This window comes from Staurois parvus, unplaced genomic scaffold (assembly GCF_062004578.1).
Source record: "Staurois parvus isolate SC_StPar_1 unplaced genomic scaffold, SC_StPar_1.0 ptg000636l, whole genome shotgun sequence".
In the NCBI taxonomy this organism is placed as follows: Eukaryota; Metazoa; Chordata; class Amphibia; order Anura; family Ranidae; genus Staurois; species Staurois parvus.
The window spans coordinates 1,127,880-1,141,052 of NW_028318432.1; the positions used below are offsets into that span (position 1 = coordinate 1,127,880).

General features: G+C 42.0%; 1 protein-coding gene across 1 annotated transcript in view; it reads left to right on the forward strand.

The window, feature by feature from the left end:
• The window catches only part of LOC149449091 (macrophage mannose receptor 1-like), a 164,558-nt gene that overhangs the window by 74,183 nt on the left and 77,202 nt on the right, over positions 1–13,173 (forward strand). Inside the window, exon 18 of the mRNA XM_089693713.1 lies at positions 748–815. Coding sequence (XP_089549839.1) covers positions 748–815 — 68 coding nt within the window. The remainder of the gene's footprint in view (positions 1–747; positions 816–13,173) is intronic.

Genomic DNA, 13,173 nt, shown 5'->3' on the forward strand with positions numbered 1-13,173 from the left:
AGAACAGATACTACACTTAATCTTAGTCCAAAAGCAGAGAAAAGAAAAGCTTGCTAGATTGCGCCTGGACCAGCAAAGAGGCAGCATGGCCACCAAACACCAAGCTGGCCACTCAGCAGGATCCATATACTTCACTGGGAGTAATAGGTCCTTTCAAGGGCAATGATGTCACATGGTGGCATGTGTGATTACCACTGCCCTAGTAGTGAGGATCGTCTTTTCAAAGAGCACCTTTCATTTTTGGGAGGAGGCCCAACACCTTCTTACCTGTTGTGAACTGTCTAATGCCCCTTTAGAGCATTTTTCACTAAAACACTGCTGACACAAATATTTGCCCAGTGAAGGGAATAATGGTTGGAGCATTATGGATCATCCAACCATCAGACCAATCATCCAACCATTAGAAGCTCTCATTGTTACCCCTAGAGAGCCCCTTCATGGCCTTAGTCTCTGATTAGTCTCATTCAGCAATTTAATATTTGATATTCTATCATTTGCTCATCATAATTAAACAGTGCATTACATGAGCCAGCTAGTCATTTCATCAGAACTGTACTATGTATGTTAAATAAATAAAGAATAAAATAAAGAATTAAAGAATGGAATAAAGAATTAAAGAATGGAATAAAGTACTTCCATGTGTTTGGAACTCCTATCCGCCAGTATCCCTATATTGTGTCATTTTGGCATATTATCAGTAATTGTGTTTCTTGCGTACTTATCTACATTGTTCTCTTTCCTCTTTAGATTTTAAAGAACAGGACAAGTGATTCATATTACATTGGCTTGTATTTATCCATGGATAAACAATTTAAGTAAGTGCCCTCAACCTAAAACAATTTTTGTTTCATGGAGATATGCTATGTTTGTTTTTATTGGTGTAGCCAGACTGGCATTTCAATGGTTTATGAGACATTCACAGGAGAAATGAGAAATACAGGAGCTTCCCTGCAGGAGATAATGAGATCTTTCCATGTTTGGATGAGCTCCATGTTTGCATTTAGAGACTTTACATTTCAAAAGTGCTAATCCCTTTCTCACTGAGAGGGGAGCAGTATAAGTCCACCAACCCTCTGCAAACCAGGAAAGTTAGGAAACGCATTTAGGCCTCATGCACAGTGGATGCTTTACAGCTGCTGTTTTTGAGGACAGGTGTTTTTTCCCCAGCATGTTATCCTATGTGTCCATGCACACATAGAGGTTGATTTACTAAAGGCAAATAGGCTGTGCACTGCAAGTGAACTCTAAGGCTCCATGTACACTGCAGCTGATCAACTCATGTTTAGGAGCATTTCTGCATTTTTTCAGCAGCCCCGGAACTCTCTCTAATGTTTTCCTATGTGTCCATGTACCATCGTTGTTTACAGTCATTTACAGGCAGTAGAGTTTACAGTTTTTTGAACGCATCAAACTTGCGTTCAGGAGTAGATTTTATCAGTGTTTCAAACACCAAATGCTTGTAAACGCGGCTAACCGCATTTATAAGCGTTTGCATTTGGACATTTTTTATAACTCTTCCATTTCCAGATGCTGTCCAGAGCCTTTTTTCATCACGAAAAATGCATGCAAAGCATTTCTCGGTACTCAGATGGACCTGGTACACCATACTTTGAGGTTTTGCATGAAAGAAAATATGTTAGACCCTGCTGCAATAATTTCTGTGCAGAAATGAGCTGGAACACATCCAAACACCACAAAAAAAAAAAATAAAGACAGTTAATCCCAACAAATACTGCTCTCTCTGCTTCTACTCTCTCTCTTTCTCTCAAAATGTCTGAAATAGTTAATCTTTTACTGTTTTCAGTGCATTCTGGGCATTTTGGAAGGTCTCCTGAGGGTATCTTTAAAAAACGCTTCTAAACGCAAACGCTCATAAACGTGCATAAATGCAGTATGCAGACGCGGCTAAACAGATGTTTTTGAACCTACATTTTCCAGCAGTCAGTTTCCATTGTTCAGAAGTGTTCCGTGTACATGAAGCCTAAATGTACTTGGAAGTGCTCTGCAAGGGCACTGAAAGTGCTGTTGCTCTAAATCTTAGGGGGAACATGCAAGGAAAATTTAAAAAAAATTGCATTTTTGTTTGCACATGATTGGATGAAAGAATTCAGCAGAGCTGTGCCTCATTTCAGAGCTTCCCCTCAGATCTAAAGCAACTGCACTTGAAGTGCACTAGCAGGTGCACTTGCGGTGCATTTACAGTGCACAGCCTATTTACCTTTAGTGAATCAAAGCCATGGGCTTTTATCAGCGTTTTTTTGGCAGGAGCGTTTTGAGGCTGGAAAAACCCTCCCCCCCGAACTACTGCGTTTGAAAAGGAGTTTTTCCAGCTGTAAAAATGCTCTAACGCTGAAAAATGCTGAAAAAACATGGTTATCCAGTGTTTAAGAGTTTTTGAGAGACTCAAGCTTTTCTTTAACCACTTGCCTACCGGGCACTTTTACCCCCTTCCTGCTCAGGCCAATTTTCACCTTTCAGCCCTATTACACTTTGAATGACAATTGCGCGGTCATGCAAAACTGTACCCATATGAAATTTTTATCAGTTTTTTCACACAAATAGAGCTTTCTTTTGGTGGTATTTAATCACCACTGGGTTTTTATTTTTTGCTACACTAATGAAAAAAAACGGACAATTTGAACTGATGTGCGCTGATGAGGCTGCACTGATGAACACTGATAGGCTGCACTGATGGGCACTGATGGGCAGCACTGATAGGCAGTACTGATGGGCACTGATAGGCTGCACTGATAAGCACTGATGGGCTGCACTGATAGGCAGAACTGATGGGCACTGATAGGCTACACTGATGAACTACACAATGACTATTCAGAGATGCATTGTGGGCAAGTGAAAGTTAAAAATAGCAAAGAGGTACACTACAAAATGCTAAAAACCGCTAATGAAAAAAAGCTGCAAAATGCTACAAAACTTGCGTTTTTAACTTGGCAATGCTGCTGACGTATTTATAATGTCCAGTGTGCATGAGACCCTAAAAGAAAGCGGTGATGTGTTATGGTTAAGTACGTATTGAGTTTTTATTGTAACATTTATCTAAAAGAAATTGTAACTTTTTATAGGTTTGCTGCGCTGTATTTTTAACATAGTTTGTAGATGTTTTATCCAGATTTTCCATCAGATGATTATCTCTATAATTCCCACTATGGAAGGGAAATAGAGACCACGTTCATTTTGCACAAAGCAAAGTATTTTTTTGCACTGGCATTTATGCTGCTCCACTATTTTGCTGGGATGGTGACTGTTGCCATTCCCAAGTCCAGCACAGGGTAAATGATGAGCTTTTGTACAGATTAGGTAAGTGTTAGGTTAGGGGTTAGGTTCATTTTCAGAGATAGGTTAGGGGTTAGTCTAAGGGTTAGGTTAGTGTTAAGGGATAAGATGGTGGTCAGGTTAGTGTTAGGAGATCAGTGAAAGGGGCTAGGCTTAGGCATTGATTTGGGTTAAAGACAGGTTTAGGAGTTGGGTTAGAGTTGGGGATAGGTTAAGTATTAATCTAGTGTAAGGGGCCAAGTTAGCAGTAAGGTTAGTGTTATGGGCTAAATTCCAAGTAGGATTAGTATTAGGAGTTAGGTTAATGTTAGCGAAAGGTTAGGGTTGAGTTAGTATTAGGGACTAGGTTAGTGTTAAGTTGGGGAATTACATATATGTGAATTGGTTTTGAACCGCATCCGATTCACATGACATGTGAACCAAACCAACTTTCTATGGAGCTGATTTACATATGTGCACGCTGGCCAGAGTGCAATTTTACAAAGAGTGAGGTACGATTTTCTTTCTGGTTTAGGTGCTATTTCCAGTGTCATACACTTTAAAAATTCACACCTGAACCTCTGAACGAAATTGCACCAGACTCTTTTTACAAATTGTACTGAAACCGGCCCCACACATATGTGAACTCGGTAGTAAGAGTATACTAGTGTAGTGAGTTAGGAAAGGGGTTAGGGTAGTGTTAGGTGCTACAGTAGGTTGGGGAATTAGGTTTGTGTTAGGTGCAAGGTTAGGGGAAAGGTTAATGTTAGCGGCAATATTATGCGTTTTTTTTTTTCCATAATAAATTTTTATTTGGTTTTACAAATATAGTTACAACAACATAAAAAAAACAAAAATAAAAATAGGACAGTGAAAAGCTACACAATATCACAGTATAGGTGCTACAGTAAAGTTTAACCTCCTCGGCGGTATGATTCTTTCCGATTTTTTTGTGCTGAAAGCGGTACCATTTTTTTGCATGGAAATATGTAGTTTTTTATTGTAGGCTGTAATTTTTAGGAATAACTCACTGAAATCTGTACGAACAAGAGTCTAGTAAACATTCCGGATATGATAAAACTTGAAACACGAAATCATAAATTATAATTTAATAAATAATCATAAAAAATAATAATATAATAAATTTAATTCAATAAAATAATCAAACCAAAAACACTGAAATTTGAAATACAGAGGCAAATTCGCACATCGCTGAGCAAAGTCGCAAAATCGTTTTCAGTGTCTGATTACGAATTTCCCCACAAATCATTATCACTCAACTCTGCAAGTGGTTCTGATTTACTATCGCTGTTCTCTAGCTGGTCTAAAACTGCTTTTGGACGTAAAGGGACGCTTTTTGGATGCCATGGACTTTTCTAAGTTTTCAGGCAGAAATAACAGTCAAAATGCAGGCAGGGCACAGGACAAAATATATGTGAAATACATTGAAACAGCAATGACAGCAAAAATGACATTTTTAAAAAATTTCAAATTTGCCGCCGTTTCCGGTGCCCGTACGTTCCGACGTCACAGGGACCGGAACATGGAAGCCGGCATCGGCCGGAGGAGATGGCCGGGGACACTGCAGGGGACACATCGCGGGAGCGAAGGACAAGGTAAGTGCTGCAGGGACTCCCTGAGCAACGCCGCATGGTAAGCCCGAGTGTAGCTCGGGGTTACCGCTCTTGGTACTCAAATTTTACCCCGAACTACACTCGGGAAAACCGCTAAGGAGGTTAACAAAGAGAAAAAAGGAAATATTGAATAATTCCTAACAATCCTACTAGTTCCACGAAATAATCATTTTAGAGTATCCAAGAAAAGGTTAAACATAATAATATCTTAGGCTACAGTTCTGAACCAGTTGGACCAGGGAGTCCAAGCTTTGTCAAATTTGGTAACTCTATCGTTTAGGTAAACTAAAGACTTCTCATAGATGAAGTGGGTCTGGACGAGCTCAATTACTTCTTTTAGAGAAGGGGCTAAGAAGGTTATGGGTTTTGACTGTGAAAGTGACTAGGTTAGGAGTTATTAGGCATTCTGGGGGGGTGTTTAGTAATGTTATCCACAGGGAATGAAGAAACATTTCTATATGAGCCCAGGGTTATGTGCCTTAATAGACAAGTCAGCAAAGGAAGGGCTCACATTTTTGTCTTGACTGATTTCTTTTAAACCATCTCTGTCATCAGTGAATTAAAAACCACCATTGGTTACCTCCTCCTAAAAATGCTAGTTGCCTGGCTTTGCCTTGCTTACATGCTTCTGAATCACAGACCTGGAACAAGCATGAACCTAGAGTTGAAGGAAAGGCATCATTCGTTATGTAGCACTGCCCCCTTAGGAGTCGCTGAGTTATTTTTGGACTCACTGTCACTCTGGACCCCACTCTGAAAGCCCAACCCCTGCTGACACCACCATGTTCTTCTGACCAGAGTAAATTACCACCAGAAAATAGACTAGTACACAGATTAAAGTGAACTAATGTTCTGTTTATTATAGATAATACAGTCTTGTGCGCTGTTATGTAGGAAATGTAATAACAGAAGGAGGAGACTGCTGCACTCACTGGTCTAGTGTACCCTCGCTCAAATTAAACAATAAAAAAGAAATGTGATGCGCTACCTCTTCATATAAACCATACATTTTAAATAATAATTATTTAACATTTATGGTTTATATGAGGCGGCAGCGCATCACATTTCTGTTTTAATGTTCTGTTTATGTTAACTTGGCTATGAGCACAATAAGACAGCTAAATAAATGTATAAGTAAATAATGGCAGGTATCACTCTTTGGTGCTCTAAGCATGGAAAACAACACATGCAGCAAAATCTCAATTAGCACTGACAGGCCCGCTATTCAAGAGTTAACTAAGAGCCTCAAGCCCGAGGTGTTTTCAGTCCCTAGTGAGCAAATTGAACTATCAAAGGGTAAACTAGCTCACATTGGGCCCTCAGGATCTGATGGCAAGGTTTAAATCTGAAATAGGAAAAGAGCTCCTTATTTAGTATAGTCAATGTCCCTGTAAATACAGTGAGGAATCTTCTGTGCGCGCATTGGAGCCCAGTTGGTGCACTACAATAACCCAGACCTTTTTAAGTTGGAGAAAGGAAGATGGTAGTTCCTTAAAAGATTAGTGTAGCAGAAAAGATTCACGTTCTACTCCTTTAAGAGGCACTTGATTGGATTGGTGTCCCTTTAAATGTATTAAGCAGGATTCAAATTTTAGGTAAAAAAGATATCAACAGTTGTCAGGAGCACTTGCTGGCAAGGAGCAAATCTTCTCTGGACTGCAGTAGCTAATGGCGATGGAGGAAAATGTTCCTTTAAAAAAGGGGTAGGCTGATGGCTAAAAGAATAATAATGTGGTTTGGCCTGTAGATGGCATGCATTGCAATTAGCTCTGATGATTGAATTATGGGACTTTTTCCAGAAATATTCAAGGTCCACAACTGTGTGCAGAAGAATTGGTAGGTTTGAAGGGAATGTCAGTGTTCACTGGTTTAGTTGGTGTATGGGACTCTCTGTAGATGGGGATCCTGAATTGCTCTCCAATCCCTCCTGTAGTGCTTAGTCTGGACACAGCACTCCGGATCACCTACTGGCAGGATTATTCCCTGGACAGGATGGCAAGGCTAGTAGTCAGCGATCCCTCCTTGCTTCTCTTTACACTGCTTCATGTCCAGTCTCCTGGGCTTCTGTATATAAATGCCCCTGCCCACACGCCACCTCCTTTGGGAAATGTATTCCTCTTATACACTGCTCACCAACAAAGTCCTGGGGTTCAGCATACAAAGTCCATGCGGCTGTTCTACAGAGTGTGAGTGCCACTGAATTGCAGGACACAACCATCTTCTGTTTCTTTGTGACATCCTTCAACTTGCATTATAGTGGGGTGTTACACACTCCTCCCCACTATTCACCAAAGAGCAAATGGGCAAACTGACAACATTTCACATGACATATACACATACAGCAAGAAAATAACCATCTTAATCAGGAGGAACAACAATTAGTAGGTGTTCATTGTCAATCAACTTCTGCATGAATGACTCCCACCAAGGATTAGGAAACTGTGTTTGATCAAGAGGTAAGGCCATTGGTTTGAAGACCTCCTTGGGGATGGTGTAAGCAGTGGGGCTTACAGATTCTTGGATACGCTCCAATACACACATGAATGGGAGCTTCTAAAATTCTTTGGCAATCATGGAAGGCTTCTTTGGAACTCTCACCCAAAACATCATGTCAGTCTCTTGAGTGCTCTTATCTCCATTCTTTCATTGGGCTCCTCCTGAGTGGTGACACTGTCTGCTTCCTCCAAGGTGTTCTCTTCCTCCACTGTCATGTATTCAAAATCTTCTTCTATAGTGGACTTTGCTTCAGAACCCCTTGGAGAGTCAATCACATGAAGGAAGAAGTTTTTGAAAGTGGGATCTAGTTGAAGAATGGACTCAGCAAGTCCTGCTAGGCCTGTCTCTGCAGAGGAAGGAGTCTCTGGATGGAGACCTGTTGAAGGGGCGGTGCATCCTGAAGCAGAGGTGGGTTCCAAAATTCTGTCTTTTATGGCAGATAGAAGTGGTTGCCAATCAATTCTTCTTTCCACCCACTCTTCCTCATTGGTACCCTCATCCTCTGTGGCTGGAATGGGTTGAGGAGGGGTTTGGGCAGGCTTGTGTGGCCGGGTCCCCACAGCTGGAGGATTGCTCGTCGGTATTGGGACACGCACAGCCTCAGACAAGGTAAGATGATTCTGTTGCCAAGATTTCATGGTACCCTTCTTCCCTTCTGAGTGGATCTGATAGACAGGCAAATCCGGCAGCATCTGACAGATGACATATGGCTGAGACTTCCAGCAGACTGCAATTTTATGTTTACCTGGAACTCCGAGAGCTCTCAATAGCACTTGGTCCCCTGGCTGCAAATCTTGCAGTTTCACCTTGGAATCAGTGCCGTTTGTTCCTCTGTTCTGCTGATTGAGAGGCCTGTTTTTCTTTCTCATAAGAGGTCTCTAATTGATGTTTCAGTCTTTCTACATACTGTATCCCTGATGTGATGAGCGGGTAAGATGATCAGGAGATGTGCCAAAGGCCAAATCCATGGGTAACTTAGCCTCCTGTCCAAACATTAAATGATAGGGGGAGAAACCTGTGACATCATTCTTGGTGCTATTATAAGCATGCACCACTGCAGCAATATGACTCCACTGTTGTTTCTTCTCTAATGGCAGGGTGCCAAGCATGTTCAGGAGTGTTCTATTGAACTGCTCTGGTTGAGGATAACTTTGAGGGTGATAAGGAGTAGTTCTGGACTTCTTTATTTCTAACAAAGCCAGTAGTTCCTTGATCAGTTTGCTTTCAAAGTCTCTGCCCTGATCAGAGTCAATCCCCTGTGGAAGTCCATAGTGCAAAAACAATTTTTGAGGGGAATCCCACTTCATGCTTAAAAACAATACTAGCCAGCCAGCTAAACTGACTAAATTTCTCAACAAAATCACAAAAACACAATTTAGAAATTATACATCCCTACATCTCTATACTTGCTCCAGGTCTCCTGATTCTCCTGTGAGTCCAGGGCCACCTGATGGTGCACCCCCAAGCGGCACATCCTTGATGCCCTGGGCTCACAGCAAGTGAGTTATCAATGCTAGGTGTCATTCGCTCCAGAATCGTGACATCTAGTGGTGGAGAAAACTGGGGAATTGAGATTTGTAGCAAGAGTTGGAAAAAATGTGCAGAGCCAAATTCTATCATAAATACAATAATCTGTAGATCACCTCATTTTCAACACTAAAATATGTTAAACATAATCAACCAAGTGTACAATATAAAATAAAATAAAAATATAGTTCATAGGTGAAAATAAACGTGTCTCCACCACCTTGTCCTATTGGGATTAAATCCAAATCTAAATCACAGCCCAGTGATGATGTCACGGCTACTTTTATAAGCTTTTTTTCCTGACATAGTGTTGTGCGGGTTTGCTGTATTCCTGAGTCTTAAAGGGGCAGTATCCATGCTTGAAACCGGTGATGACAGTGGATGAGCAAGCTCGTCTGGATGTTATTATCTGAGCTAGCTGTGCTAAATTTATTGCAGCAAAATCTTCTGGCGAGTTAGCAATTCACTCAAAGGGTGTGGTGTGGATGTATACAAAAAGATTTAAAGTATAAGGAGAGGGAGAGGTCCACTGGATGCAAGTTCTGGCAAGTCTTCAGGGGACAGTTCATAGTTTAGTCAATCCCTTGTCCTTGTATCAGATACCATAGCCAGGTGGGCTGGTATTCTGTGCACTAAGGGGCTCCTATACATTGTCACGTTGCTAATAATCCACTCAAAGGACACCAAGTTCCTAGAAGGGGATTACTCTACTAAGGGAGGGGCCTATCTAAGGATTAAACTAACTAGCCCCAACATACAGGGTAGCTGGACTATGTCATGAACAAACATACCCACATGGAAGAAAAATTATATTTGAAATATATTTAAAAAATATTCTTCCCAAATATATTGACATATATTTGAAATACTACAATTTTGGCCATATTCAATATATTTTTTAAAAAAATGTGTGTGTGTCTATATATATATATATATATATATATATATATACACACTGAATGTTGAAATGCTTTTTTATATATTACAAAATATATGAAAAATATTTTTAAAAATAACCTGTGATGGTTCCAGCTGTATAGCAGTCAAGGATCTATTGTTTTTTTTCCCCTAAGTGTGCTAAAAAATGTACTTCCTCATTCTATTGTTTCTTCAACCAGATTGGGCAAACTTTTGCCCTATTGCCCTTTTGACCTATCCAAGTTTAACCCCTTAATAAAACAAAAATACCCAAGCCCATGGACTGTTTCTTGTGTCTGGAAAGTACGTGTTGCTTAGCTGTGCAGAGTTTAGGGGGACCCAAAATTTAATTTACATTTAATTTTGGTTAGAGTGGAGAGGGATTAGAATGCTTGTCGGTTTTTATAGCTGTCTATGCTCCCATTACAAAGATTCATCCTCTCTATTTGTCCTGTTTACCATTATCATTGAAAGTGAAAGTAAAATAAAATGCTAAATTTTAGGTTATCCCCAGAAGGTAATAGAGGGGATTTCCTCTGACTTCCTGTTTGGCTATGGGACAGGAAGTGAAGGTAAATCTCTGCAATGGGACTCAGATAGTGAAAAAAATCTGATGGGTTATAATCTTGACTTGCTCTATCCAAAATGGAAAAAAAAAAGTTTTGCCTATATGTAGCACTCCTCTAGTTAGCTAGGAAGTAATTAGCTATTTTTATTTTTTAAGGTAGAAAGGCTGAGTAGCAGTCTCACTGGGGTCAAAATGTCCGAAGGAGGGGCGTGGTAACATGCTTAAGGCTGCCCAATACACCCAGAATGCTGTGAGAGAACATGAGAGGAGAAAGATGGAGGCTGCACTACAGGTGTATCCATGAGTCTTTTGGCCAGAAATTACCCTGGTGGACTCCAGGGTATGCCTGTAGTATAGTGGTGCCTTTGTTCTAGGATTAGTAGAAGGAGCTGAGAGGTTATGTTTGCTTTTCCCTGAATGCAGGAGGCTGACCACCTTGATCGGCATTTGGATCAAGTGCAGGCATTGTGGAGTGCTGCTAACTAAGCTGATGCCCAGAGATCTGGTGCCTTTGCACATACACAGTGAAATTGCATTCAGGACTTTGTACAAAAAAGCCGGAGAGATGGAAAGCTGGAAAATGTCTTGAGCTGGAGATACAGAGAGGGGTAGAGTCCCTGGACCACAATTACCCCGCATAGTTAGTCGACCTTTTCAGCAGAGGATGGCCTGCTGTTCCTATCCTTCATCCGGAGATGCTGATGGGCCGGTGCCCACAAGTTCTGCCCTGCAGGAATCAGCAGAGGTCCTGGGGATGCCAGCCTCACCCACCAGCCCTGACTGATCCCTGGAAGGAGCCAGTCTGCGAGGACAGCCAATCCTCAAGTGTCAGTGGTGGTTGGGGGTTGGGGGGGGGGGGTGGATTGGGAGTCACTCAAGCTACTAGCTACATTTGGGCCCCTAGAGGTTGCAGAGCAGGAAGACTAGTTTTCTGATGACACAGGAGGAATGGGACTGCATGGGGAGACACCACAGAGGATATAGATTCACTTACAAGACCGTCAGGAAGTTCTTACACCCCAGACTCAGCTGGACCACCTTGCAGGACTGAGTCTATCTATGTGCCACCTTGGGCCCAGCCTAAATTTCCCGCACCTTGGCCTAGGACCAGGGCCAGGAACTCTGATCTGTAAAAGTGGATCTGCCAGTACCCACACCCTTTTGTGCACCCAGTACTGGGGGACAAAGGTTCTCCCACTTTCACAGGGAAATTCAGAAGCAGGTGGCTCTAGAGTGGGGATGGGACTATCCCTATGTCCCTCAAGATGTCATGGACCCCATTGATAGTTCAGGGCAGCAATGGCAAGATGACATTGTCTTGGAATATCTACATGTCCCCAAGCTTTTAAGGGGGCCTTATTTAACTGAAGCCTGGAACAGATTTCAGGATATCAAGCAGGAGTGGAGCAGGGGCTGGGCTATTTACAAGGACTGGATAGTAGTCATCAAAGCTGGATGGCCAAAGTTAACTTACTCCATAACTGCCCAGAGATCTGATGGCACCACAGTTAAACTGCCCAGCCCTCAGAAATACTGCTGACCTTGTTGACACAGAATCTCAACCCAGCAGATCCTACTGCTCCTTAAACAGGCGTGTTTGCTTACGGACTAGGCCAGACTCCATCCCTATTGCTTTTCCCAGATATGCTGGTCTGGGGTATTGACAGGAGGCCACCTAGTTTTACCACTTTATTAGGAGGGGCTCCTCCTTAAGTTTTCTCTTTTAAGGATTTATTTTAAAAAAAGGGACATTCTCAAAATGTTGCTGAAGTTCCTTAGCTGTTTTGAAGATAGTTAGCCAGAGTTTGGGCTTTGTGGTTTTATTTGTTGCTGCTTTTCATTACTGTTCTTCAGGTACCTCAAGACTGCTGTCTTCCTGTTCTAGAACAATAAGATATACTACTGCCATGAAGGATTTCCCTAAAGAGGGAGGTGCTTCATATCTTTTGAGTGTCATGTACATATGTTTTCATGGTACTTTGTTCTCCTGCTATTAACCTATTAACCACAGTTAGCTGTATATTTGTTTCTGTTGTCAAGTGTAAATATGTAAAATGTACATATTCTATTTTTCTACATTTTATTTATTTGTACATATCCCCCTCCAAGTTTGTTCCCTTTTCCCCTCCCTTTTTCTGTATGGGAAGCCCCTGTTTTTCTAGCAGGGGGTGAATGTAGCACCCCTCTAGTTAGCTAGGGGGAGCTAGCTAGTTTTGTTTTTTTTTCTTATGTAGAAAGGCTGAGTAGCAGCCTGGGTATGAGTCAGCGGGGTCAATTTTGGGTCAGGGCTGAGAGCTCTGCAGGTCAGTTCCCTGATACCTCCCCCTGATCTAAAAACTTGGAGAAGTCTCTAGAACTCAGTGGGTGGGGGTGAGGAGGGGCTGGCCTGAACACTTAGGGGACTCTGGCTAATCCCCAAGCAGGAGATTTGGCATGGGGCTAGGGAATCCTTTAAGTGTCACAGAGCCTGCTCAGCAGTAGGAGAGTTCAGGCGGAAGATGTAGGAGAGGCTGAGATGCAGGAATCTGGGAGGGGGCCTAGTGGGAAGAGGTTTACCTACAGGCTGTGACCTGGAAAGGAGGATCACTTAGCCTCACCAGTTCCCAGAGAGAAGGCCGCCTGTGGAACCAGGGAAGGAGCCAGCCCAGCAGAAGGTCTGAAGGTAGCCACCAACTCAACAAGCTCACAGGAGAGGACTGAGTGAGTAATACTACATCCCCTGGGCCAGGAAAAAGTAGAGGGCATTTTGGTGGAAAAGCT